Source organism: Poecile atricapillus, chromosome 1 (genome assembly GCF_030490865.1).
Source record: "Poecile atricapillus isolate bPoeAtr1 chromosome 1, bPoeAtr1.hap1, whole genome shotgun sequence".
NCBI lineage: Eukaryota > Metazoa > Chordata > Aves > Passeriformes > Paridae > Poecile > Poecile atricapillus.
Genome location: NC_081249.1, coordinates 143,023,423 through 143,047,087, shown reverse-complemented (window position 1 = coordinate 143,047,087; position 23,665 = coordinate 143,023,423). Strand labels below are relative to the sequence as shown.

Sequence of the window (23,665 nt, the reverse complement as noted above, 5' to 3'; positions counted from 1 at the left end):
CCCCGGCCAGCCGAGCCGGGCCGAGCGCCGAGCGGGCGATGGGCGGCGGGGTGGGGGTTTGAAGGAGCGGCGGCGGCAGCCGGGCAGGTAAGGGCGGGCTGGGGCTGTCCCGAGCGGGGACGCGATTGCCCCGGTGTGAGGAGCAGGGGTGCGGTCAGTTTTGGGGGGCCCCGGGAAGGAATTGTTCCTCGAGCGCTGCGGCGGGCGGGGGTCTGTCTGCCCCCGCGTGGGTCTGGCGCTCCGCGGGGCGGCTGGGGGCGGTGTGCGGGGTTCCGGCCGCCCGCCGGGGGCTGCTCGGGGGAGCTGCCGGGGCTGGCTGCGGCACCGGTAAAAAGTTCCCGGTGACGCCAGGGAATGAGAGCGGGCGCCGAGAGCGGTGCTTGCCCCTTCGTCACCCGCCGGGGAGCGGCGTGCGGCACCCCCCCGTCCCAGCCGGGGGCTCCCACGGGCACCCGGGTCTCTGCTTGGCCGGCAGTGAGGAGCATCGCTCTGCACCTGGCGAGGGCTCTGCGTGGGGAAGGGTGAGGTGTGACCGAGGGGGTAGGGACAGCCCCGCTCCGCTCGGGGCTGAGCGGCCCGTGCCCACTGGCTGGGTGCGGAGCAGAGGAGGTGCTGCCCTGGGAGCACGGAAAGGTTGGGGGGCCTCGGGGACGGGGGCTTTCATCCTCGCGTCCGTGCGTGACTGTCTGTCCCCGCCCGAGGCCGGGGACACCGGAGCAGGGAGCAGAAGGGCGGTGGTCGGGCCGTGCAGTGGGGGCTCTCCCGGAGCCCACGCAGGACTCGCACAGCCCTCGCCGCGCTCAGTGTTTGCCGCACCAGCACGCGTGTCCCCGTCCGCGGACGGGAGGAGGCGCGGGGCCCGCCTGCCTGCAGCCTGTTGCAGAAGTGGCTCCAGCCTGTGCCCGGTCCCGCGACCTCGCTCCCTCCGTGCCGTGCGGTGCCCCGGCTCTGCCTCCCGCTCAGCCGAGGCTGCCGGCCAGCGCCCCTGCCCGCAGCAGGGCCTGGCTCCGCACGCTGCCCGGGGCAAAGATCGGCGGTGCCCGTGGGCCAGGAGGCGCTTCGTGGCCTCTCGGGTGCGCACGGAGCTGAGCCGAGCCGCCCCTCCTTCCTCCTGTCCGGTTACCTCCGCACAATGGGCACAGTGTGTGCCCGCGGCTTCCTCGGCGGGAATTACAGTTGCATGGGCAGGCACTTTATCCTTCCTGATCTCTCCTCTTTCCCCCAGGGTTTGTTTTCCAGCAGGCTGAGTTCAAAAAGGGCACGAGATACCGCTGGCAAGCAGTCTGGCGCTAAACAAACCTTTTTAGTCAGAATCACATGGGTTAGACCCAACTTTCCATTCACATGCAGTGCTACCTGCGAGTTTCTCTCAATTTCACGGTGGCTGTGCTGCTGCTGTAAGTGCGAAGGCGGCTGAGATAGCACCCGAAGCCCGTGACGGAGGTCTCCAGCACAACTCGCCGGGGTAGCTGTGTGCTACTGGTGACTCTGGGGGCATATCCAGTGCAGACTGCCAGAGCTGCTCTCCTTCAAGGAGATGCTCTGCCAGACAGCAATCTGAGAGCCAGCTGCCTAGGAGACTGCCAAAGACACCTTGTCTTCAGCCAGAGGTGAAGCTTGATGCACAAAGTCCTTGGGCTACTCTGAACAGCACAGCTAGAGTCGGTCCCTGAGTAAGGAGTATTTTGGCGGATTCTTCCTCTTCCCCCCTTGCCCCCAAACTCTGTCCCACCAACTATCATGTCCCCTTTTGTTCAACTCCTGCTTGCAGCAAGTTTGGAGGACAGTCTGAATAGCATCATGCTGCCTTTTTATGGTAAATATGTTGCAAGGGAGCACTGTAGGATGGGCAGCTTCTCGGAGCAGCAGCAAGTGCATGAGACTGGGCAAACCTTAAATTGCCTTGGCTTACGGTGCCCATGGTGTGTGTGGTGGCAGGAGGTGAAAGGATGGGTCGAGGGACTAGTTTTTCTCTTGACTGTGCCCAGAATGATCTAGGAGCAATTCTTGCCTTAGTGCTTACTGTCAGTCTGGGTGCTGAGGGCTTGTGCTTACTGGAAATCCACTGGCTGTAACCGAGGCCAAATAGTTCCAGTGCTCTGATGATGAGGGGTGCAGGCTCAGCACTAACGGTTAGAAAAGAAGCAAATGAAAAAAAAAAAGCAAATGTTCTGCCAGCCCATCTGTGGGTACAATGCTGAAGTCCAGCTTGCTTGGCTGTCAGTGTCTTGCTCTTTGCTCAGATCCACGAGACCATGCCATTTCTGGGAAGCCTGACTTCAGGTGCAGCACTGCCATGGATATAAGGCACTTCATCCTAAGTAAGCTTCAAAGCACATCTTTCAGAGTGCTGGGGTGAGGATGTTTTAGTACGGTACCTGCCAGGGTTGGAGCTGGGGAGCAGGCTGTGGGAGAATACACTCAATATATTGATGCTGTGTCTTGGGAAATGGGTAATTGGGGTGGGAAGTGGATATTCTCCCCAACCTTGTTTTCCTGCTGACCCCCTGCCAGAAGGGAAGTAGCCTGGCAGTATGAGGTCAGGGATGTGGATTTTTCTGGCTGTGATTGAAAGCGAGCAGTTCTGATGAAGAATGAGATGGCCTTTCTGGCCCTGTCTCTTTAGGGCATCCCTTCCCGCCTGTCTCAGCTCTCACACCATGGTCTGGTTATGTATTTTCTTTGCTTCTGGATGAGCTCAGCCAATACTTTGGGATAGCTAGGGATAAATTATGAATTGCTCCAAATAACCTGTAGATGGAAGCGTGTCCAGGGAGTATTTTAGTCCCTGTTACATGAACCCTGCCTAGAATGGAAGGCCTCATTCACTCATGATATCCCACTGGAGGCCAACACCTTTCAGGAGAGCTCCAAATCTCTGTCCAAATGAGGAGACAAGGGCAGTGAAGCACACCAGGCTCTGAGCATGGCAATGCTGGTGGTAGCAGCTTGTAGTTCTGATCTTGGAAAACCCTCCTGGGGTCTGGAAAGGCAACAGCTGGCAGGGGAAGCTGGTGGTGTAGTACCTAAGTTCCTGAAGTGTTTCTGTCAGATCTGTTACTTGAAGCAGTAGTCTGACAGGAAGGGAAACCCAGGTCAAACAAGCTTAAGGGGCCTTTTTATGTGTGTTTTGACTTAGAGGCATTTTGTTGCTGTTCTCTGTTGTGGTGCCCCTGCCCTTCCCAGCTTAGCTCAGGCTTGGCATCTCTGGAGAAAGACTCTTTTTGGCTTCCCAGGAGGAACAACATGTCTGGCAATATGTGCAGAGCCCTGCTGAGAGATACTGACTGCCTCCTGCCTCCAGATGCCTTTTCCAGAAAGCCATTTAGAGCCACAGATTGTTACTTGGATAACTCCCTTCCCTGATTCATTAGCAATGTGCAGTCTCTCCTGTAATACTCAAATCTGCCTGTGCCAAGGGCTGAAAGGGAGAGGCCATGTCTTTTAATAACCATGTGATGCAGTTGGAAAAAACTTTTGGACACATAGTTCTCTGGTGGCCTGAGTTGATGGAAACACTCCAAGGGAGAGATACAGCTGGGCCCTGAGGGAGAGGGCACTGCAACTGCTTTTGGATGTGTGAGGGGTAACTGCTTGAGCTTTCTGACCTTCCTTTCACCCAGCATCACCCTAAGCTCCCCTGATCCCACCTGGAGAAGGCAGCAGACCTGGAGATTGGTCCCACCATGCCGCAGATCTTGCAGGTCCTGTGTGTGATGCTGTGTAAAAAACTGCTGGTGGCTGGGTTGAGGCTGTATGGTGTGGGTTTCATCCTGGAGATGAGGCTCCCGCCCTATGCAGATGGGAACTCTGCTGTCACAGTGATGCTGTGGTGGATCCCAGTGGACAGTGCTGCTGTGTGACAGGCACATATCTGGGTCTTCCCACTCAGAGATCTGATCTCTGCTGAAGGGCCCTTTGCTTTTCAAGCTCTTTGCTGTTAAAAGTACTCAATGCTGTTGCCAATAGCTTCTGCTTCTTAGCCCAGGTGGAGGGACTTGGCTCTTACCTGCTGAACTGTTCCTGGAACTGTAAAGCTCTGGTAGCACCTGGGCGAGGGCTGTGGGGTGTATGCTAGGAGGGTTTGGCACTCTGGTTCGTATCCTGTTCCTACTGGTCCAGAAGTATCCATCTCTTGAGTTTCTCCTCATAGACCCCTTTGGTTGGGCACAGGAGTTGACTGATCAGGATGAGCAGTGGGGATGATGGAGGAGACAGATGTCTGTTTACTGATCTGTGCTGTAGGGTTCATACACGTCCTCTCTCACTGGCTGCCACCTTGTAGCCAGAAACTGAGGGAGACTCACAAAGCAGAAGTTTTGATGGGCCTTGTTGCTGAAGAAGGGTTCTGCTGAGCAGTGCAGTTCTGTACTTCGCTATTGGAATTGCTGGATTTCACTGTTCAGGTAGCAGCTGTTGTTACTATTTTTTATTTCCAGCCCTTGTTGGGATTGATGCCACCTCCCTTCTGTATTGTGCTGTGCCAGGCTGGCCTGGGGTTTGCTGTGGCTAGAGGGGTGCAGGAATACAGCACACTGCACACTGGTTTCTCAGTTTGGGCTTTTAAAACACGTGGGACAGACCAGATACGTGCTTTTAGTAGTTTTTTACCTGCTTTTAAGGTCTTGCTCTTGCTGCATCTTAGAGTAATGATGTGTGGATAGAGAGTCTTTAAATCAAAATTCCCAACTCTACTGCAATTCCTTTGCCCCAGCATATTACTATGTCTGTGCTTCTCTTTTGGGCTTTCTCCTGATAAGGAGCTAAGGATCCTTCTAGTCTCCTGGGAGAAGGGCTTATCCATTTCATCCTGGAGTTGTGGAATATGTGTGCCCAGCTCTGTGGCAGTTGGAGGAAAGGGGTGCCCTGGCAAAATCCCAGCAGAGGAAGAGGATTTCCTCTGAGGAGGAGTAACGTGCAGATTGCTCTGCTCTCTTCACCACAAGTAGCGTGCATGATGTTTTTTGCCTGCTTTCTCTCTCCTCTGCCTTTACTCCTTCTCTCTCCCTGTATGCATCTCTTTGGATAAACTCTCTTAACTGCCATTATGGGGCTGCCCAGGGCATGTCATGGGGGCTCAGGTTACTGGGCAGATAGTTAATCCCTTTATTGCCTCACAAGTTAGACACTTGCTGCTGCTATCATGTTTGGGAGGGGGCCAGAGAACTTGCATCCCTCCCCCAGTTCCTGATTCTGCTGAAGATTGGTGTGAGGACTCACACGTGTTGCGATGGGACGCGGTGGCTGTGGCTTTGCCAGCAATTCTGCAGACACGTGTACAGCCCTCCTTGAATGTGTGGGGAATGTGCCAAGGACAGTGCAGCGAACTGGGACTGGGAATATGCAGCATGCAGGTAGTCGTTCTCCCCTGTGCTGTCTGGGTAGCCTTGGGTGACACTGAGCCATGCTTTGTGACAGGTGGAGGACAGAGACAGGACCAAGGTGTTGGGTGCAACTCTCAAACGTGCAGGGGCCTGTCCTCAGAGCTCTCTTATGCAGGAGCTCTTCACGTGACTATCTTTTGGGTTTCAGGTGACAACAAGCTCCAAAACTCTCAAGTACAGCTGAGATGTCTTATCTGCCCTTCAAGCTGAGAATCCTTGCTTAGAGGGGGGTCCTCACAGGCACCACCAGGCTGTGCCGACTTCTCCAGCTGTTCTAGCCACTCCTGCAACATTGGAAGCCTTCAAAGGTTAGTTATCGTGCATGTTAAGTAGATGGTTTACATGTGCTTGCTCCCTTGCTGTTTTAGTGCTTCTAAATCGGTAAAGAGGAGATAATTGCGTGGCAGAAGGACATGGCTCTGTGGGTATTTGGGACCTATGGGAGGCTCTGGAGACAACACTGGCACTTGTAACCCCAGTTCCCTGGAGGGAAGGACCAGATTCTCCACAGCAATCCTTTGAATAAAGTGTGATCCCATCTCTGTGGCTGTTCACCTGAGTGTGCGTGTCTGGATCCTTCTCCCCAAACACTACTACGGTCTAGTGCTTATTTATTACGGTCTAGGGCAACGAGTCACTGGGACCTCGATTGAGGAGCTGGAACAAGCTCTCTGGACCAGGGAAAATGGGAAGACCCCCTTCTGAAGGCATGGAACTTGTGCTGGCATTGTTCTGTCCCAGCAGCTTCTTTTCCCTCTGTCTGCTACATCAAGTGTTTCTTTGGGGCCACTGTTCTCAGTGGCCACCTCTCTCTCCCGGCCCCTCATTAGTGTAGGGCTTGGCATGCCAGCAGGAGGGAGCCTCAGCATGTCTACGCCTTGATCGGATTTGTCAAGGCTCCTTCCCTTTTCTTCCTGTTCATTGAGGTCTGAAACAAAGCAAACAGAGGAGACGAATTCCAAAGAATAGGAGTGAGGGAAGAGAGGAACGCTGGAGTGACAGGCTGCCCCTGCACACACACACCCCCTGCCTTGGTCTGGTGGGGCAGAGCTGGTGGCAGAGCATTTCGGGAGGTGAGGCCATTCCTTGGCACTCCTATTCCCAGCTCTGGCTCCAGCTGCCTTTCTCCCGGTGCTGTGCTGTGGGGCTCCTATCCTTGCTGCTCAGGTAGCTTCCAGAGCCTCAGGCTTGCTGCCTACTCTGCACAGGCACATGTGCCTGTGCACAGCTTGAGGGAAGCAGGGCATTATTTGAACTGCTTTGTTTGTCTTGGACTGTGGTAAAAGGTTTCCCTCTTTACCTGTGTCAGGAAATCTTCCCCTGCCAGGCAGATCCAAAGAATGGGGCTGAACTTCTGCCTGGGTGCCAGGGCAGCGAGGCTCTGGCCCCTCCCCATCTTGGAGCCAGATAAGTGCTGGAACAAGGCTCTTTTGTGCAGACAGGTGTGTGAAGTGGAGGAAAACGTGCTCTGGCACTCATATTGTTTCCCAGGAGGCAGGAGACTAGGGAGGGGAGTCATGGCCAGCCAGACAAAGCTGCCACAGGTAAAGCTTTTTCCAGTCTGATAGATCTCCCTGCTTCCTCCTTTGTCATCCCCAGGCCATCACAAAGTTTGCCCTTCATCCTGCCCCTGCCATAGATTTGATCAAGGAAGGCAATAGGATGCTCAACAGCCCCAGTATAAAGCACTTGTGGTGAAATACATCCCTGCTAGTAACACCCTCCTCCTTGCATTTAAGCCACGACCTCTTCTTTCCTTTCCTTCTTCCTCCTTGTTCTCTACCTTCTGGCAATCTTTGCACTCTACTGTTTAATTAAGAGCAGAGCAAAGTACTTTGATTCCAAAATGTGCAGATTAAGGGGTTACTAATCCTCTTCCTCAATGGGTGCTCACATCCTGTACAGCCTGTTATCAAGCTTCTGTTCCCTGAGTGGAAACTTGGCCAAGCTTGAGACCTCTACCTCTCTTCCTGCTTGCTGTGCTGAGGAGGAAGGGCAAGGGGTGACAGGAGAGCCATGGGGGGAGAAGCAAAGCAAGCTGTGGGCTTACAGAATTCTCAAGGTGGGTTTGTAGTCAGCACTGGCTATCTTTGCTTTTTGTGTCCTGTCTGGTTTTGGTGCTCCAGGAGCAATAAAGCAGGGGTTTGGTGTTTTGCTTTTGGATTTTTTTTTTGAGTGCAGTCTTCCTTCTGACAAAATAGCCTTTGTGTCAGAGGAGGCAACTGCTTCCCTTTGTGCATGTGCTTGTGTGTTTATTTGCTGGGTGATTGGGTTCAGGTGTGTGCCTTCCCAGTGCATATGCCCCTCCCTTGGTTTCCCAGGAGTCTCTTCTCTGCTCTTATTCCCAGAGTATGCCCAAGTGGAGCAGCACTGCTGAAAGAGCAGGGCTCCCTCACAAGAGTGGAAGGTTGGTGCTTGGCAGTGCTGCATGAGGCCGGTTGTATTTTCATCTGGGGAGGCTGAGATGCCTTTACTGATGTCAGTGAGAAGGGGAAGGTGTGGAGTATTTGTGGATCCAGATGGAGGCACCAGGAGGGAAGACAGAGTAGTGAGGATGAGTGTGGTGGGAAGGGTAAGAGTCCTCTTGGAAGCATCCTGGAAGACCTGATCACAGGATGGTCTGAGCTCTTATGCATCTCCTGGTGGAGGCTGGGCACTGCACAGAGGTTGCTGTGAATTGCAGAAGACATGAGCTTTTGTCCTCAGCCACTCTTCTGCTCCTCAGTTGAGTTGAGCTATGCTGTTTCTTCCCTGCCTTTGTCCTTTGGTGTGCAAGTTCAAGGTTTAGCTCAGCAGTGTGAGAAGCCCCAGGGACAATGAGCAGCCGGAAGGGAGGAGGGCTAGTAATGGGTTTGGATGTTGGGAGTATTCTCCTTTCCACTGCCTGGCTTTGGGAACTGCCCCCCCTCCGGATTCACTTTTTTTTGGGACACCTCCTTTTTTTGCCCCCATCAGAAACTACCTGATTTCTAGTTTGAAAGATGCCATATATGGGGTTTTTTGCCAGTAAGTTTTATGTCTTAGCCTGGACAGCATTTTTTTCTCCACAGTGTTATCAGAGCCTCTTGGCAAATGTGCAAGCTTCTCTGTAGTTCAGAATCACTTCTGGTCTTACAAAATGCCCAGGGCACCCTGAGTGGATGGCACTACTGCTGCTTGGATTTTTAGAGCCTGCCCTGAGCCGTTCTGGTTTGCTATTTATAGTGCAGTTGTTCCATTCCTGTGTGGACGAGCTCTGCTTTCAGCCTCGCTTGGGCACTGAGGGCATTGGTGCCAGGAATAGCTCTGGACAGGGAAGATACAGGAGTGGCTGCTGGAGCACAGCTCCCAGTGTGGGTTAGTCCCTTGTGGAAGAGGTACCAGGCTGCATCCATGAGCTCAGCTGCTTTTCACACAGAGGAGGGGGATTGCCTTTCTTTGTCACTCAGTGCCTTGTGTGTGCCTGGCTGCTGGACTAGAGCTTGGCATTGTGAGAGATGGAATTTGGAAGAGTTGCTCCAGTGACCAATACTAGCAGGACTAGTGAGGGACTGTGGTGTCGTGAGCTGATGGCATGAAGCTGTATCAGCAGCGGATTATGTTGGTTGTTAGGGAAAAACCCAGAGGGTGACTGGCACTGGAACAGGCTCCCCGGGGAAGTGGTCACAGCACCAAGCCTGACAGAGTTCAAGAAGCTTATGGACAGTGCTCTTAGGCACATAGTGTGATTTCTGAGGTGGTCCTGTGCTGAGCTGGGAGTTGGACTTGATGATCTTTGTGGGTCCCTTCCAGCTCAGGATATTCGATGGTTCTGTGCTGGGCAGTTGACATGGGAAGCCCTGTTCCTAGCATGTGCTCCAAGCAGTGACCTTGTGTGTCCTGACCTGCTGCCCACTGGGTGAGTGGATCCCTTGTGACGGGGTACCTGCCATTCCTTGCACAGGACCCTGCTCTCTTCCCCCAAGGGAGTGTTTGCTAACCCCAAGGGAGCTCCAGCTAAGGCCTGAAAGGAGCCTGCAGCACAAAAAAAATCAACACACTCCTCAGCACTGCTGCTTGGGCAGAGCTGCTCCAGTCTTTTGGCTCTTCATGCTTTCAGCTTGTCTGGAGACCAGAGCTGGACAAATAATTAATTGCTTGATTTAGTGCCCAAAATGAAAAGCTGGAGGGAGAAAAACTTAACACAGACAAATTTGAGAGACCCTTTATCTTTTCTTTTAAATGTAATGCAGCTCAATTGCAAACAAAACAATGCAAAACGAGACTTTTTTGCTTGGAAAACAAAGCATTTTTTTCTTGTCCAAAACTTGTAGTGAAGGAGCAAATAGCTCTGAGCTGTCTGGAAACTGCAGTTTTCAATCAATAACTATTCAGCCAAAAACACTTACCCATTCCTGCTGGTAACAAGGCAGAGCAGGCACCTGACAGCTTGGCTCACAGCCATGACCCTGGCACCTCCCCAGAGGTGGATGGTGTCCCTACTTCTTGTGAGCTTTTCCAGGTATAGTGCCAATATGGGGGGTTGTTTGAGTCCCTTTGTCTCCTTTTTTGCTGTAATTAACCTAATTAATTTTGCCTGAGGTGATGCTGACTCGACAAGCGTGTGTAGGGGGTAGGTTTGGTCTGTTGTGCTGGGATATGGTCTCCCTTGTCCCACCAGGGAGCACCACCTGGTGCAGGCTGTTCAAAAGCATTTCAAGGAAGCCAGGGGGATGTGGGGCTTTTCCCAACCCATGGGCACTGCTAGCTGGAAATTTGGGGTGAGAGTACCACACAGGACGAAATTCCCACCCCTTGCTGTATCGGCATGCTGCCTGCTGGGTGTTCCAGCTGTGCTGATGGCAGAGCTGGAACTGCTGGAGGGCTTGCTGCAGGCTGACTTGGATAAAAGCTGGAGCTCCTGGCTGCCGACCCTGCTCAGCTCTGACCCCAGGAACTGTTGCAAGCCCGCAGCAGTGAAAGTGTCAGGAAATGGCAGAATGAGCAGGTATTGATGCCCATAGCACATCCGGAGACCAGGACACGGTGAACTTAATGGATTCAGAGCTGGCCATTAGCTGCAGCACAGACATCAGCAAAAATGCAGATTGTAGAAACCTAATCCCATCAGAGAAGAAAGGAGCTGGAGATCAGCCCCTGTTGCTGCTCCTGTTTCAAGAGGCAGTTGGGGTCCTCCTGCACAGTGCCCAGACCTGGTCCCTCCTGTGCCAAGCCGTGCTGGCCAGGGAGGCGTGTGGAGGAGATTTGATTTAGGACTCTGCGGCCTCTGTGTCTGTCCTCAGTTAGGTTTGAGCTTCACTAAGGCCCAGAAAAAGGCCAGTCAGTGTTGATACTTCACCTGCTGAGTATCCTCGTAGCATCAAAGAACTTGGAGTCCAGGGAGGTAAAGCTGGGAGCAGTGTGTTGAACACCTCCTCTGGGAGTTTCTTGGGGGTCTTTACAGCTTCTTCTTGGGTTTAAGAGGTGTGAGAGCACTTGGGGACTGTGTTGCTGTCCAGGTGGGCCCCTTTTTCTTTGCCTGAGAGCTGTGGCAAAATGCAGCTGCCCAGCTTGTAAGCACTGCAGGATGTCTGCTAGGCTTGAGCCTCCTACGCCACACTTCCACATTCTGCTGTGGCACTGCTCTCCCCACACGTGCCCTGCGTGCCCTCTGTGGCTGAGGCTGTGCCAGGCAGCTGAACCCAGGGCCTGGTTTCGGGCAGGGAAACTGGCTCTGCAAAAGCAGACTGTGTCTAGCAGGGCCTTGTGATTGGAGTCCCTGCCAACAGGAGCTGCTGCCCTGATACATTCCTGGGTTTCAGACATGAAGAGGTAAGCACCAAGGCATTCCTGTGTCAGACCCAGCCTGAGCTTGCTGGTTTCTTCTGGAAACAAGGAAACAGTCTGGTGACAAGACTCTGTGCTTCAGCCAAGCTTGGAGCTTCAACACCCTTCAGAGACTTTTAGCTATTCTTCCCCAAGTGCTGTGCTTCTGCCAGAGAAGGAGAAGATGGCTTCTCGGTGTGATCGCCGCAGAATGAAAAACTGAACTCAGAGTGGCAGAATTGCGTGTGTGATAATCTTATGGGCCTGAGAAGAGCTTGATGTTTGAGAATGAGCTGTAACTGAGGCACAGCTGCCTGTTGTCCCAGGAGGATGCTTTTTGGGATTTTCTCAGCAGTTCCCTGGTGTCTGGGGACAGTGGGGAAACAAGAATGCTTCCTCCTTTTGCAGCATGTGCTGGTGTCCAAGTCTGTGGGTGCTGCTGGATCCCACCTTGCCAGAGGTTGCGCTTTCCAGGGAAATACAAAGGTGAAACTCTTACTTAAGGTTTGCTTATCATAAGACTGGGGAGGGAGGGACGGCATGGTAATCCGGAGCATGGGGTTTTAATCCTGCTCTCCTGGCCAAATTCCATTCCGCCTCTGTAAATTCCTGCAGCTATTCTGCTCTGCACTGCCTGTGTGGTATCTGTCGCTGGCACAGCTCCCCTCAAGCAGCAGCATTTCAGGCGTGGAGAGCAGGACAGGGAGCTGACCCTGAGTCATAAAGCACTTTGTCAGATGGGTGCTGGAGTACACCCTTTAAAGGTGATCTACTGAATGAGGAACCAGCCTGGCCCCTCCCATCTCTTTGTAAGAATAAAAGTGATCGTCCCCAGTTGCCTCTCCTCAAAGTATGGTGCCTTTTCTGAGTTGCCAGTCTGGCTGTGCAGCTCTTGTCACAGCTTTCGGGCCCTTTCTCACCTTCTGCAAACCTGGGAAGCTGTTGTGTTGGGCTTCTACTGAGGCAGTCTAAGCAGATCAGCTAAACTGTCACTGCTCCAAAAATGAGACCTGGGAGAAGAATTTGCAGTTTCTGTCACCTACAACTAGGTAAGAGAACAGGCACCATAGCTCCATGAAATCACTCCTCTCCTGGGTGCCCTGCAGCTCTTTACTGGGAACAGCCAGGCTACTTCTTCACTTGTAATGCCTGTGGGGGGAGGCAATAGAGGGGGCAGCAAGCCTGGGGCTGTCCCTGTGCCCCTCCAGGCCTCTGGCTTGGTACCCACAGACTGTGTAGTTGTGCCTCAGCGTCCCTCTGCATCCCTCTGCAGGTCCACATTAGCTCTAGAAGGGACAACAGGCTAAGACACCCACCCTACATGGGCCTTACTGCCAAATGTGATGTTGTGGGAAAACAGAGCTGCTTCCCTCTGTGTTTGCAGGGCTGGAGGAAACACGGTAATGTGATGGCAAAATTTCCACTGCCAGCTTTCCCTAAACATTAACTGCTCACCTGATTATTACTGAGCCGTAGAGAGCGAAGGCCATTCAGGCTGAGTGATGGAGCCTACAAAGAAAAGGGGATTTCCTGCAAAAAAAGTGGATCTTGGAGGAGTGGAGTGCCAGCACATCGGCAGCTCTCAGGGGGTGCCTGGGGCAAGCAAAGTGGCTGCACTTTCCCAGGAATGAAGGTTGCTTATGCATGGAGGGGTGGCTGGCATACAGCCAGCTTTGGGCTCCTGCCCACACCTCAGAGGTTGGCGTGAACATGCGCTGGTGTTTGTGCAGCTGCCCAGCTCTGCTGGCATGACATTCCCTGTCCCCTGGCCATTGTCCTGTTGTCGCAGGGTGTCAACAGGCATAAGACCTGGGTCCTGCCTGCCCCTTCCCCAGTATCCACTGTCAGCTTCTTCCAGCTTGAGAGGGGACAGGGGTTCCTTTTTCTGTCCCAGTGGCTGTGTCCTCTGATCCCTGCTGAAGCAGGAGCAGCTTGCTCCTGAGAAGAATGTGGGGGAGGGAGGATAACCTGCTGTGAGCAGCAGTTCTGCCCCGCACCCGCGCTGAGGCTGGAAGCTGGCAGTATTGGGAAACCTCTCGTCTTACTGCTGGCTGTGCTTGTCTGGTGAGCAAGGAGACTGAGGAGGGAGGGTGGAGAGGCCCCAGGCCATGACTGCAGGGACACGTGGAGCTAGGAGCCTTACATACTGTGCCATGGCTGCTGGTACCCACTGTGCCCCTTGCCAAGGAGCTGCTTCCAGCCTTGCCCTCTGCTTGCTGTGCTTTAATGTTTCACAGAGGAGGACAGGCTGTGTAGCTGCCTTCTGGCTTGCCATCTTCACCCCCATGAACACCCTAAAAATACCCATGCCTGTGCTCCCCAGCAGCCTACCTGTTCCTGGCCTGGCTGGAGAGGGCCTGGCTGGGTCTCAAAGCACTCAAAGCCCTTGGTGCTGGGAGCAAACAAGATATGGTGGCCAGGACAAGCATGTGGAGAGGCTGTGGAGCAGGAGGCTCCTCTGCTGAAGCGGTGCTGTTGGCAGTGGGCTGCAGGAGGTCTGGACTGCTCCCAGAGCATGGGTAAGCCCTGCGTGGCCGCTGCCTCAGCTGGAGCACATGATGGACACCGTGGGGTGGGGGCAGGACAGTTCCGGGAGCTGAACGCGGTGCCCCGGGGCGGCTGAGGGGAGCAAAGGGAAGGGCCCTGCCCTGGGGCGCCGCTGGCTCTGAGGAGCAGCAGGACTGCCCGGGCGTTCCCTCTCCCTGCTCGGGCTGGGCTGAAGGGCGCTGCCGAGGAGCCGCCGCCTGTTGTAGCGGGGCTCTGCAAGGGCAAGCAGGAGCTGCCCGGGCGGGAGGGAAGCGAGCCTCCCGGGGCAGCCATGTGGGCGCTGCTGTGGCTGCGCGGGCAGGCCGCGGCGCGCCTCGCCCGGGGCTCTGCGGTGGGGGCAGCTCGCAGTGCTCCGCTTGGCAGCCCTCGTCCTGCTGCCGCTCCTGGCCTCCTCCCACCGCAGCCGGCACCGGACACCCCAGGGGGGGAGCTGCAGGTAGAGCCTCTCTGCATAGTTAGCATTCCCAGCCCCGGCCTCCTGCTCCTCCTTCCACCATCCTGCTCACTCCTGGTGTGCTGGGCAGGTCTGGTTGAACGCGGCACCCTTTGAGTGAGCCCTGCTCTTGTGGGCCAGAGCAAGGATGAGACAGCAGGGGAACAGTTCTTTCCCTTTCAAGTCCACAGTGGGGCTTGCATTCTGCTCAGTGCTCTGTGGCCAGTATCTCTTCTCTCGGGGTAGCAGCAGGGTCTGCATCCCACCCTCGCCATGTTTGTATCCCAGGTAGGCCGTGGAGCTGCTCTTTGCCAGTCGTGGGGAGAACAGGTGGGCTGTGCCGCTGTCCCGGGGCCCCCAAAGATCTCTCAGCGAGGACAAAGTCTGCACCTGCCCCAGTAAAGGAGACTGCAGGTGCTAGGAAGGGGATGGATAATCCTGGTGCTTCCTTTTTTTCTCCGTGAAGGAGGGATATTGGGGCTTGGGAGTGGGAAGGGAGCTGGAAGGAGGATGGATGGATGGATTCCTCCCAATTTACTTTGGGCGACTCTGCGCCCCTGGCGCTGGGGGCTCTTGAGTAGAAAGCGAATTTAATCTCTTGTTTTGTTTGTTCTTTCTTCCTCTGAAAGGGGGGCCGGCGGGGTGTGCGGGGGGAGCTTGGGTTTGAGAGCGGGGAGGAGGGGGAAAGTGTCAGATCTAGAAGGGAGGAGTAAAGGGAGGACGGGGAACGGCAGCCCCGGGAGGGAACAGCAGCAGTGGGCTGCCAGCCGGCTTGGGAGGCGCCGGGGAAGGAGGAGGCGAGGAGAGAGACAGGTAAGGAAATCAGCGCCTGGGGGGAAGGCAAGCAGCCAGGTGAGGAGCAGGACTAGGGGTGGCAGGAGGGGTGAGGGTGCTGCGAGGTGGGGGATGAATGGATCCTCTCTGGGAGAGGTTTTGCAAACTGACTTGCTGCTGGTCCCACAGAATTGCCATCCTAGTAGTGTGTTCACATGCAGGCTGGGGACAGAGTACCATTCCCGCTGCAGTGGAGGGCCATGGGGGCAAGTAGGAGCAGGACGGGTGCTGCTGTGTGCCATCACCTTCTCTCTGCTTTGTTTGTGCTAAAGTTGCTTCCCTGCCCCTCAGCTACCATGAATGCTGGGTTCTGGCTGACCTCCCTGGCCTTTCCTCACCATGCCCCCCTGCCATCCCCCTCCAGCCTGGCCTGAACAGCCCTGCAACTGTGTGTGGACCTCGGTATGTGGGATGGGAGACAGGCTGGCAGCAGCATGTGGAGACCTTGCCATGCCCATGTGGCTGTCTGTGGTAGAGAGAAGGGGTGCCTGGGCCTGGTGTGCTCCATGTGTCAGCTCCCCCTTCCCCTGCCATGCCTGTGCTTGGCCTGCTCTATTGAGCACAAAAGCAGGTCAAGCCCGGGCCTGGCTGGCAGGGAGCTGTGATGCCAGTAGATACCTTCTCTGCCAAGAAAAGGGGTGCAGCTCTCAGGGGCCGTGCCTACTGCCACGGGGGCTCAGCTGTATCTCCAGTGGGCTGGTGTGGCCATGCTCCAGCCCTGGCAGAGCGTGGGTATCTCTCACCGAGGGTGGATGGGGCCATCCATCTGCAGTTTCTCCAGCGGGCTGGAGCTTGCACCCGGCCCCAGGGGCCGCGGGGAGGGTCGGGGGAGGCGGTGTGTGTTCTCCTAAACTCCAGCCCCCGCGGCCCCATGGGCATCTGCACATCAATGGGCTCCAGCGGGGTGTGTGCAGGGGGGAGCAGACCCTAATCCGGCCCATTCAGCCCGACGGCAGCTTTTGTTGTCCAGATGTTGCTGCGCCGAGGGCGCGGAGCCTTGGGCAGGGGTGCGCAGCGAGGGCAGGCTGCGGCGGGGGGCTGGGTCCCCTTCCCCGTGGGGTCTCTGCCTGCCCGGGCACCTGGCTCCGCGGGATCCCGGGCACTGGGAGCAGGGCTCTGCCCGGCGGGGGAGCGTATGGGATGAAAGCGGCGGTACACGCGTGGCAGAGCCGCGGCGGGGCGAGGGGGCTGCCGCGGCCGCCCGGTGCCCCAGTGCTGCCGGGGAGCGACTTCCACCCAAGTGTTTGGGGTTTTCCCATCGAAGTGGGCGGTCGGCGGCGCTCGGCTGCGGGAGTTTCCCGAGCCCCCCGCCCTGCGTGGGCCGCGCTCCAGCCGAGGCTGCGGGGGAGGCACCGCGCCCCTCCCACGGGCAGGCTCCGGGACCCGCCGCCCTGCTTGGGAGGGCCTGTTCGCATTATTACCTCTCCCCTCCTCTGTGAGCCCTCGGCCTGTGGGATGGCAGGGAGCAAGGCACAGAGCTGGGGTAAAATCTCTTGGGAAACTTCCTTCCTATCCCCATTCCCCTCCGTGTTTGAGGTCCCCTCCCACAGGCTCTGCACTCCTGTCTGGAGAGCAGGACAAGTCTTGGGGGTGCAAATGTTCCATCATGGGCAGGAGTGTGCTTCCTTGAGAGGTAATGGGTGTCAGTTTCGCTGCTTCGGTTGCCCATGTACTGTTCTGGAGGGAGCAGGTGATGGAGGATGTCCTGCTGGGGAGATGTTGGCACACCTGGGTGCGGGCTACTGGTGACACCTCTGTCTTTTCCCCTGTCCCTTGCAGGCTCTAGGATGCCTGGGCCAGCCGGACTCGGGTTGCCCACCTGATCCTTGTTGCCTATGTCCTGCCAGCACATCATGTTGCGCTCCTGGCGCATGAAGCTGAAGTTGCTACTCGCCACAGTGACCTTGGCCATTCTCCTCTCCTGGCTCTACCTTTTTGTGGGCAGCCTCGAATGTGAGTGAGTCCTTCTCGTCCTCCTCAGATCAAGGGGTAGGCTGCAGCAGAGGGTGGGCAGTGGTGGATTAGGCCTTGGGGTGGTTGCTCTAGCTGTGCAAGTCACTGCAGGTGTATCTGACTTGAGAACATCTCCAGGGACATCTCTGGAGATCAGGGGAGCAGAGCTGAGATGTTGGCTGGGCACCTGCGAGGCATGCTGGGACCTCTCAGTTGTAGCTCTGCCCCACCATTCACACCTGGCCTTGCCATGCCCTTTGCATGCCCCTGTCTCTTCCACAGATGGCCGCTTCCTCCTGCTGCCGCCCTGTCTGGGCGAGCAGCCGAGCCGGGATGTGGAGCGGGAGGCACTGGCCTCACGGGTGCGCAGGGTGGAGGAGGAGAACCAGCAGCTCCGGCTGCAGCTCGGCCAGGCTCAGGCGGAGGGCAGCGATGGCAGCCCACAGTGGGGGGCTTCTGCCGAGGACAGAGACTCTCCTGGGGGCGAGAGGAGCAACCACACAGCCTGCCCCAAGCAGCGGACAGTGCACAAGTGTGAGGTGGGTGATGACACTGGCAAAGTGGCGTTGTGGACAGGGAATGTGAGAGGGGAGGCTGGGACCCTGTGGAGCATGGATGTATGTGCAACTCACCTGGCACTGCTCTCCCTGTGCTCTGGCTGTGCTGGAGCCCCATCCTGGCTCTCCACAGTGTTCAGTGGGTGAGGGTGTCTTCTTTCTCCAGAGAAGGAGACCAGACAGAGGGAATGGTAGCAAGACTCCTGCTCCCTCGTTCTGAGTTAGGGAACTCCCACCTCTCTTTGAGGCTCCTTCGCATGGGAAAGGTTGGGTTTTGAAGCCTCTCCCTGTAGTGTGGTCCCAGGGAGGAGCTGACAGCCCCTGCAAGGAGGGGGTGTCCAGTCTCAAAAAGGCACCATTTGTCTTTGGGCAGCTCCTTCACGTGGCGATTGTGTGTGCTGGGCACAATGCGAGCCGGGACGTGGTCACCCTGGTGAAATCCATCCTCTTCCACAGGTAATGGGGAGATGTGCCAGAGGCCTGCTGGTTGGGGTTCTCAGATGAGCTGCTGCAGGCTGCAGCAGGGCAGTGCTGCAGAAGAGGGGCTCTAGGACCTCTCTCTACCCCTTGTGCCACTGCTTAGAGGGATAGAGGGGAATTTGTTTCACACAGAGGGTTTTTTTTCCATTTGCCCTCTCAGCTGATGTCTGTCCCATGTTAGGGATGGGGGACTGTGTCCTCTTCATTGTGCTATGATGCTGAAAGTTGCTGTGCTTGCCCTTGGCAGGAAAAACCCCCTTCACTTTCACTTCATCACGGATTCAGTGGCCCACCAGATCCTCCAGACACTCTTCCAGTCCTGGATGGTGCCTTCCGTCCATGTCAGCTTCTACAATGCCGATGACTTGAAGGCAGGTGCTTGCCCTCCCTTTGCCATGTCCCAAGCCAATGCTTAGAGGGTCAAGGGGAGCAGCAGAGAGGGATGAGTGGATGGAGAGTGATTAATTTTTTCTTGCTGATCCCTGGCTCATCCCCTCCTCCTCTGGGCTTGCTGCTGGTGCTGCTGACAGGGGAGCACAAGGCTGGTACTGGTGGGGTGGGGAGGTGCCTTGCTGTAGCAAAGGCTCTTGTGGCAGAGCCGAGTGCCCCAGTGAGACACTGGGTTCCAGGTGGGAGTTCTGGTGGCTGGAGGAAATGCTCCAGGCTCTGCTGGCTCCACAGCTCTGCATGCCTTTCTGTTGCTGGCCTCCTCTGCGTGGAGTGCTGGGACACACAGCTGTCCTGCCCGGGCAGGGGAAGGGCATGGCTGTGCCTAGCACTGAGGCGTGTTGCCTTGCAGCCAGAGGTGTCGTGGATCCCCAACAAGCACTACTCCGGCATCTATGGGCTGATGAAGCTGACACTTACCAAGGCATTACCCTCCAGCCTCTCCAAGGTCATTGTCTTGGACACAGACATCACATTTGCCACCGACATTGCTGAGCTCTGGGCTGTCTTTGGAAAGTTTTCTGGTGAGGACAGGGTGCCCCTGGGGCGCTGGCAGGGCCTTGGATGCTGGGCTCAGGGTGGCAGTGCCTGCCTGCCATGGCACCAGCACAGTGGGTTTGCTTGGGCCCTCTGAACCAACAGCAATATGAGCTGTGTCCATGTCCCTGTGTTTCCTCAGAAAAGCAGGTGATTGGACTGGTGGAGAACCAAAGTGACTGGTACTTAGGCAACCTGTGGAAAAACCACAAACCATGGCCAGCCCTGGGACGTGGCTTCAACACGGGTGAGTGTGGGCTGCCAGGGTGGGAGGTGCAGCCTCATGGCACATGCAGCTGAGGTTCCACTTGGCACAGGGAGACTGGGAGAGGCTCAGGAAAGTAGTGAAGTGATGGGCAAAAGAGGTCTGCTGCAGCAGCATTGTGTGGGTGGGCACAGAGAAGTGGCCTGTCCCAGGGGCTGAAGGCATGCAAGGCAGCTGTGCCTCAGCTCTGTAGTGGCTGGGTGCTCTCTCCATGACCCAGTGCCCTCTCTTCTGGCACTCAGGGGTGATCCTGCTTCTGCTGGACCGCCTGCGGCGCCTGGGCTGGGAGCAGATGTGGCGGCTGACAGCAGAGCGGGAGCTCATGAGCATGCTCTCCACCTCGCTGGCTGATCAGGTAACTGTCCCTCCTCTGGAGCAGGTTGGTCCTTCTGCATTCCTGTAGCCCTGCTGGCACAGGGGATCTCCCTCATCCACTCATGCACTCACCTTATGTCATAGGATATCTTCAATGCGGTGATCAAGCAGGACCCATCCCTGGTGTACCGGCTTCCCTGTTTTTGGAATGTGCAGCTATCTGATCACACCCGCTCAGAGCAGTGCTACACTGAGCTCTCAGATCTCAAGGTGGGTGGGGTTGCAGCTTTTGAGACTGGGGAGGTCCTGAAGGACGGTGCAGGCACTGGAGGTCCAGGGGAGTCAGCATGGGGCCTGAGGGCTTGGGGAGCCTGGCACTGCTGACTTCCCTTACATGGGATGACACACTACTGCTCAGGTGATCCACTGGAACTCACCCAAGAAGCTGCGGGTGAAGAACAAGCATGTGGAGTTCTTCCGTAACCTCTACCTGACCTTCTTGGAGTATGATGGGAACCTGCTGCGCAGGGAGCTTTTTGGCTGTGCCAGTCTTCCCAGCCCACCCAGGGACCAGGTGAGGCTGGCTGTGACTCTGCCTCCAACCCCACAGCTTTGTGTGGGCAGAGACTTCATGCAACCTCCCCTGGGGTTCCTACTCTCCCTCACCTTCACGGTGTTGCAGTTGCAGCGGGCGCTGGAGGAGTTGGATGAGGACGATCCCTGCTATGACTTCCGCCAGCAGCACCTCATGCAGCACCGCATCCACCTGTTCTTCCTGCAGTATGAGTTCCTGGCCTTTCCCAGCCCCACCGATGTCACCCTCGTGGCCCAGCTCTCCATGGACAGGTACTTGCTACTAGGACAGGTGGGAAGTTGGAACTCACCTCCACTCCTCTAGGCAGGCTCCACAGCTTTGGAGCTACCAGGGAATCTCATTTCATCCTTCTCATGCCAGCATTTGGCAGTGAGGAACAAAACCCCAAGATGGGAGCATCAGTTCTTCCTGCTCCCTCCTGAGCCGGGCGTGACTGGCACGCGGCTCTCTGGAGGCGCCCAGTCCTGGGTTTGGCTCAGCAGCTGCCGCAGGGCAGGTCTGGCTCTCAAGCTGTGCCCTGTGCTCCCCAGGTTACAGATGCTGGAGGCCATCTGCAAGCACTGGGCAGGCCCCATCAGCCTGGCGCTGTACATGTCGGACGCCGAGGCGCAGCAGTTCCTGCGCTACGCCCAGGCCTCAGAGGTGCTGAGTGCCCGCCGCAATGTCGCCTACCACATTGTCTACAAGGAGGGGCAGTTCTACCCCATCAACCTCCTGCGCAACGTGGCCTTGGCCAACACGCAGACGCCGTACGTCTTCCTGACGGACATCGACTTCCTGCCTATGTATGGCCTCTACGATTACCTCAGGTAAGGATTTTTCCAGCTGGCTCTTGCTCAACCTGCTGGGTTCCCCAAGCACCAGAGTTTTCAGGAAATGCCTTGGGCAGCGGCTCTCAATATGCAGAAACTGTTTCCTTTGTGTTCAGCCTTGGGGTCCTGCCCTTACTTTTGTCAGACACCAGTGGATGAGGAAGGAGCTGTGGCTGTGAGGGTTGCCCTGTTCCTCCTATCCCTGTGTGGTACCACTGCAAATTTTCAAAACCCATTAATACCTGTGTGGTGTGGCTGAGGAAGGAGGCTGTGGCCATGCCTCACAGTCAGGGAGACCTCACACCCTTCCTGCTACCACAGGAACTCCATCCAACAGCTGGAGCTGCCCCAGAGGAAGGCAGCTCTCATTGTGCCGGCATTTGAGACCCTGCACTACCGTCTGACCTTTCCCAAATCCAAAGCAGAGCTGCTCTCCATGCTGGACATGGGCTCCCTCTACACCTTCAGGTAGGGACTAGCACTGTCCCGCCATCCAAGCAGAATCCAGCTGTGTACCCTTGTGCCTTGGGGCTGTGCACCCCCTGTCTGAGAGGGGGGGTAGCAGACCCCCTGCATCCTCTACTGTCTCAGTCTCTCATTTCCATCTCTCTCCGTAGGTACCACGTGTGGCCAAAAGGCCACGCCCCAACGGACTACGCCAAGTGGCGGACGGCCACCGTGCCCTACCGCGTGGCGTGGCAGCCAGACTTCGAGCCTTACGTTGTAGTGAGGCGAGACTGCCCCAGGTATGACCAGAGGTTCGTGGGCTTCGGCTGGAACAAAGTCTCCCACATCATGGAACTGGATGCGCAGGTGGGTGAAGGGCTCCTGGCACCGCAGAGGCGCCAGCAGCTGGGGGCTTGTGGCTGAGCAGTGACGTGTTGGTACCGCCAAGCCGGTGATGGTAAGGGCTGCTGCTCTGTCCCCAGGAGTATGAGCTGCTGGTCCTGCCCAATGCCTTCATGATCCACATGCCCCACGCCCCCAGCTTCGACATCTCCAAGTTTCGCCTGAGTGCGGGGTACCGGGGCTGCCTCCAGACACTGCGGGAGGAGTTCCACCAGGACCTGTCACGGCGATACGGGGCTGCTGCACTCAAATACCTCACTGCTGAGAGAAGCCTGTGATGCCTGGGGACAGTGGGTGTGGGGTACAAGCAGCACACTGGAGAAGGGAGGGCACAGGGCCTCCCTCCTGCCCCTGCCCACCACTGCAGCCCAGCCTGAGGGAAGGGAGTTGGCAGCACAGCCTCTCCAGCCCACCAAAGGGATGCCTGTAGATAAGATGGAAGACATCAGCTGCAAGAACAGGCAGTGCCTGCAGGTCAAGCTGCTGCAGCCTTCCTGTGATACAGGGGAACGTCCCCATGCCAGGAGCCAGGGGTGGGGTCTCCTCCCTTCCCTTTTCTAGCGGATGTGGATTCTTCATTAGCTCACCTCACCTTGAGGCCTGGCTCCTCCAGAGATCTGGGAGCTGTACCTTACCCTGTTCTGCCTCTGCTCAATGGTCCCAGGTCTCACTCCTCCACACACCGCTCCAGGGCTTTGGTGAGTTGGAGATGAGGTTTTGGAGCAACCTTTTACATTCTTTGTGGAGCAGGCTCAGAGGAGGCCTCCCAGAACCCTGGGAGGAGCAGCCAGGGTGTACTGCGAGCAGTTGGAGCCTTGGTGCAAACCCAGATCAAGGCTGGCTGGTTAATGGGGGGAAATGTTATTATTCCCCAAGTGTATGGATGCAGTCTCCAGTGGAGCTGGCCCCATACCGGTGGTGTGGGGGGTCACCCAGAGCAGGCTGGGCTGTCTGTTGTCCCCAGCAGTGGGCTCCCAGGATGGACCTGCACCTCCCAGCTGGGAGCAGCCATGCTGGTGACAGACCCTGTCCTGTGCTGGTATTGCCCCATGGGGCAGGGATGCTAGCCATCCCCATGGGTGAAACAGCAGCTTCATGGGCCAGTACAGGTGGGGACCACCCTCGTCCTCCCCAGCTCTTGGCAGCACAGTTGTTGCCATCAACAGTCAGGGACGTGGCTGACACTGGACAAGACCATAGCTGAACACTGGCAAGAACCCTATGCTGGGAGCAGCCTGACTGGACACTGTTCTACTGCTATCACACACTGGAGCACAGAGGATACATTGCTTTCCTCACACTATTTAAATTATTTAATACTTTCCTCATAAGAATTCCATAATTAGGGTGTCTGGGTTTTTTTTTAAATCTTTTCTTCTTCCCAGATGATTTTGCTGGTGGCCCTGGAGGCTCTCCAGGCCAGTTGCTGCTGCAGTTTCCACTGTTCTCTCCTTAGCTTTGCTCTGGCCTGCAAGGGCCAGCTCTGTACAGGGTGAGGGTTTCCGTCCATGGTGGGAGCAGCTAAGAGGAACCATAGAAAGCGCGGGATATGGAAAGGGCACAAGCGCCTCTTGCTTATTCTCTCTTTTTAATTTAATTTTTAAATTAAAGCTTTTTTATTCTTTTTCATATTCTTGTTAAAACTGCCTGGTTATTTATTTTTTTTCTGCTGTGAGCCTTCATGTGTCCTCTGGAGGGAAGGGAGCAGGAGGAGAGCAATGGAGGAGTAGCCCAAGGCCCACAGGTGCCCTGCCAGCTCTGAAAGGGCTGGTGCTGCTGACTAAGGTTGGCTTAAGGCTGATAGTTCCTGTGCTGCAATGGGACCCAGGCAGCCTGCCCACACAGCCAGCACCTCTGCACTGGAGCCTGGGCC

The 23,665-nt window shown here is 56.3% G+C and overlaps 1 protein-coding gene across 4 annotated transcripts; it reads left to right on the top strand.

The window, feature by feature from the left end:
- Nucleotides 1-5: 5 nt before the first annotated feature.
- On the top strand, nt 6-23,398 carry LARGE2 (LARGE xylosyl- and glucuronyltransferase 2). Of its 4 annotated transcripts, XM_058841933.1 has the most exons (16): nt 6-87; nt 5,533-5,692; nt 16,762-16,935; nt 17,218-17,474; nt 17,866-17,948; nt 18,220-18,347; nt 18,776-18,943; nt 19,099-19,203; nt 19,464-19,576; nt 19,681-19,806; nt 19,955-20,110; nt 20,219-20,382; nt 20,662-20,940; nt 21,265-21,411; nt 21,561-21,756; nt 21,873-23,398. In XM_058841933.1, exons 3-16 carry the CDS (start codon nt 16,818-16,820, stop codon nt 22,068-22,070), a joined length of 2,238 nt encoding a protein of 745 aa, XP_058697916.1. In that variant the 5' UTR covers nt 6-87; nt 5,533-5,692; nt 16,762-16,817; the 3' UTR covers nt 22,071-23,398. The 4 variants fall into 4 exon arrangements, with proteins under 4 accessions (XP_058697916.1, XP_058697923.1, XP_058697929.1 ...); XM_058841940.1 differs by lacking the exon at nt 5,533-5,692 and having other exon boundaries at nt 10-87; XM_058841946.1 differs by lacking the exons at nt 6-87; nt 5,533-5,692 and adding an exon at nt 12,072-12,217.
- The last annotated feature ends 267 nt before the right edge of the window (nt 23,399-23,665 follow it).

Excerpts from the sequence above, each read along its gene's own strand:
- LARGE2 (XM_058841933.1), top strand. The coding sequence starts at position 16,818 with ATGTCCTGCCAGCACATCATGTTGCGCTCCTGGCGCATGAAGCTGAAG. Across the intron at positions 18,348-18,775 it reads TGCCGATGACTTGAAGGCAG|AGGTGTCGTGGATCCCCAAC; the intron begins GTGCTTGCCCTC and ends CCTTGCAGCCAG. Across the intron at positions 20,941-21,264 it reads GGCCTCTACGATTACCTCAG|GAACTCCATCCAACAGCTGG; the intron begins GTAAGGATTTTT and ends CTGCTACCACAG.